At 64.7% G+C, this 1,234-nt stretch overlaps 1 protein-coding gene across 1 annotated transcript in view; it reads left to right on the top strand.

Moving 5' to 3' along the window:
• The first annotated feature begins 8 nt into the window (after positions 1–8).
• The window catches only part of CNOT10 (CCR4-NOT transcription complex subunit 10), a 47,951-nt gene continuing 46,725 nt past the window's right edge, over positions 9–1,234 (top strand). The window contains exon 1 of the mRNA XM_006030208.3: positions 9–201. Coding sequence (XP_006030270.1) covers positions 180–201 — 22 coding nt within the window. The 5' untranslated portion in view covers positions 9–179. The remainder of the gene's footprint in view (positions 202–1,234) is intronic.

Genomic DNA, 1,234 nt, shown 5'->3' on the forward strand with positions numbered 1-1,234 from the left:
GCCGGTCCGACGACGAGCGAGTGGCGCAGTCGGCCTGGGGATTCGCGGGGGTGCAGAGGGGGAAAAAGTAGCCCGCGGGGAGGAGCGGAGGCGGCCGGCGGCTCAGCGTGCCCGAGATCGCAAAGGGAAGGGGCTGTATAGCGCAGGCGTCCGTGGGTCGCGGCGGGAGCTTCGCGGCCATGGCAGCGGAGAAGGCTGGTGGTGAGTAGGTAGTGCGCCCCGGCGGCTCGCCCGCAGAAGGATACGTGGGGAAAGGTGGGGGCGGCTGACGCATCCTCGTAGGCGGAGGGACGGGAGGTTCCGATCTCTCATAACAATCCCGCCTCGCATCTCTCCGCCGCGAAAGTAGGGCGGCTGCCCCCCCCCCAGCCTGCCCTGCCGGAGGGGGGCGCTGATTGGCTGTGCGAGCGTGGCTCCGCCTCCTCCCCTGGCCATGGGGCAGGCGGTGGAGACAGCTGCCCTACTGCCCTGGCAGAAGGATACAGCCCCTACAGGGATGTGTGGGGGAGTTGGTCTGGGAGCCTTTTTGCCCCCCGGGGTGTGGCAGGGTCCTGCCCAGGGCAGTGCTGGAGAGAGGTGGGGGTGAATTGGGGTGACTGCCCCAGGCCCCATGCTTTGGGGGACCCCACGGAGCCAGGCAGAGCAGCCGCGGCGACTCTGCACTGCTGCTGGCATTGTGTCCAGCTGCTCAGTACCCCTGCTTTCCCTCCCCCTCCCCTGCCGAAAATCCGGCGCATCCGGCTGCTATGCTCGGTACCGCCCCCTCCCTCCTGCCACCAGATCCGCGTCTGACTTCCTCACATCCAGGGCCGGGGCCCTGCACAGGCCCCAGGTCCCATACCCTGCTCTGGTCGTCTCTGGTCCTGCTCCGTGGGGCCTTGGGCATCACCCGCCCCTCGGGAGGGAGCTTGATGGTGCATACAGGCTGTGCAGCAAAGGCATCTGAGGATAGAGGGGTGGGAGGGGGTGACTGCATTGGCCTTGGCTTGGGGGGTAACGGGTGAAACGCAGACCCCACCCTAGGTGCCGCTCCAGCTCCCTTTCACCAGGCCTGGCTGAGGTTGCACATAGCAGCCTGGACTTAGTCCTCAACTGTCAATTGACCCATTTCCATTGACATTACTGTTTTTTCTTCTTTAAGGTTTCAACCCCCATATAAGTACCACCACTGATAGAGCTACGCTGCCGTGCACTGACAGGCTGCCTGTGTCTTTGGTTTTTCTAAGAAGTCTGT

The sequence above is a fragment of the Alligator sinensis genome, unplaced genomic scaffold, assembly GCF_000455745.1.
Source record: "Alligator sinensis unplaced genomic scaffold, ASM45574v1 scaffold181_2, whole genome shotgun sequence".
NCBI classification, from domain to species: Eukaryota; Metazoa; Chordata; order Crocodylia; family Alligatoridae; genus Alligator; species Alligator sinensis.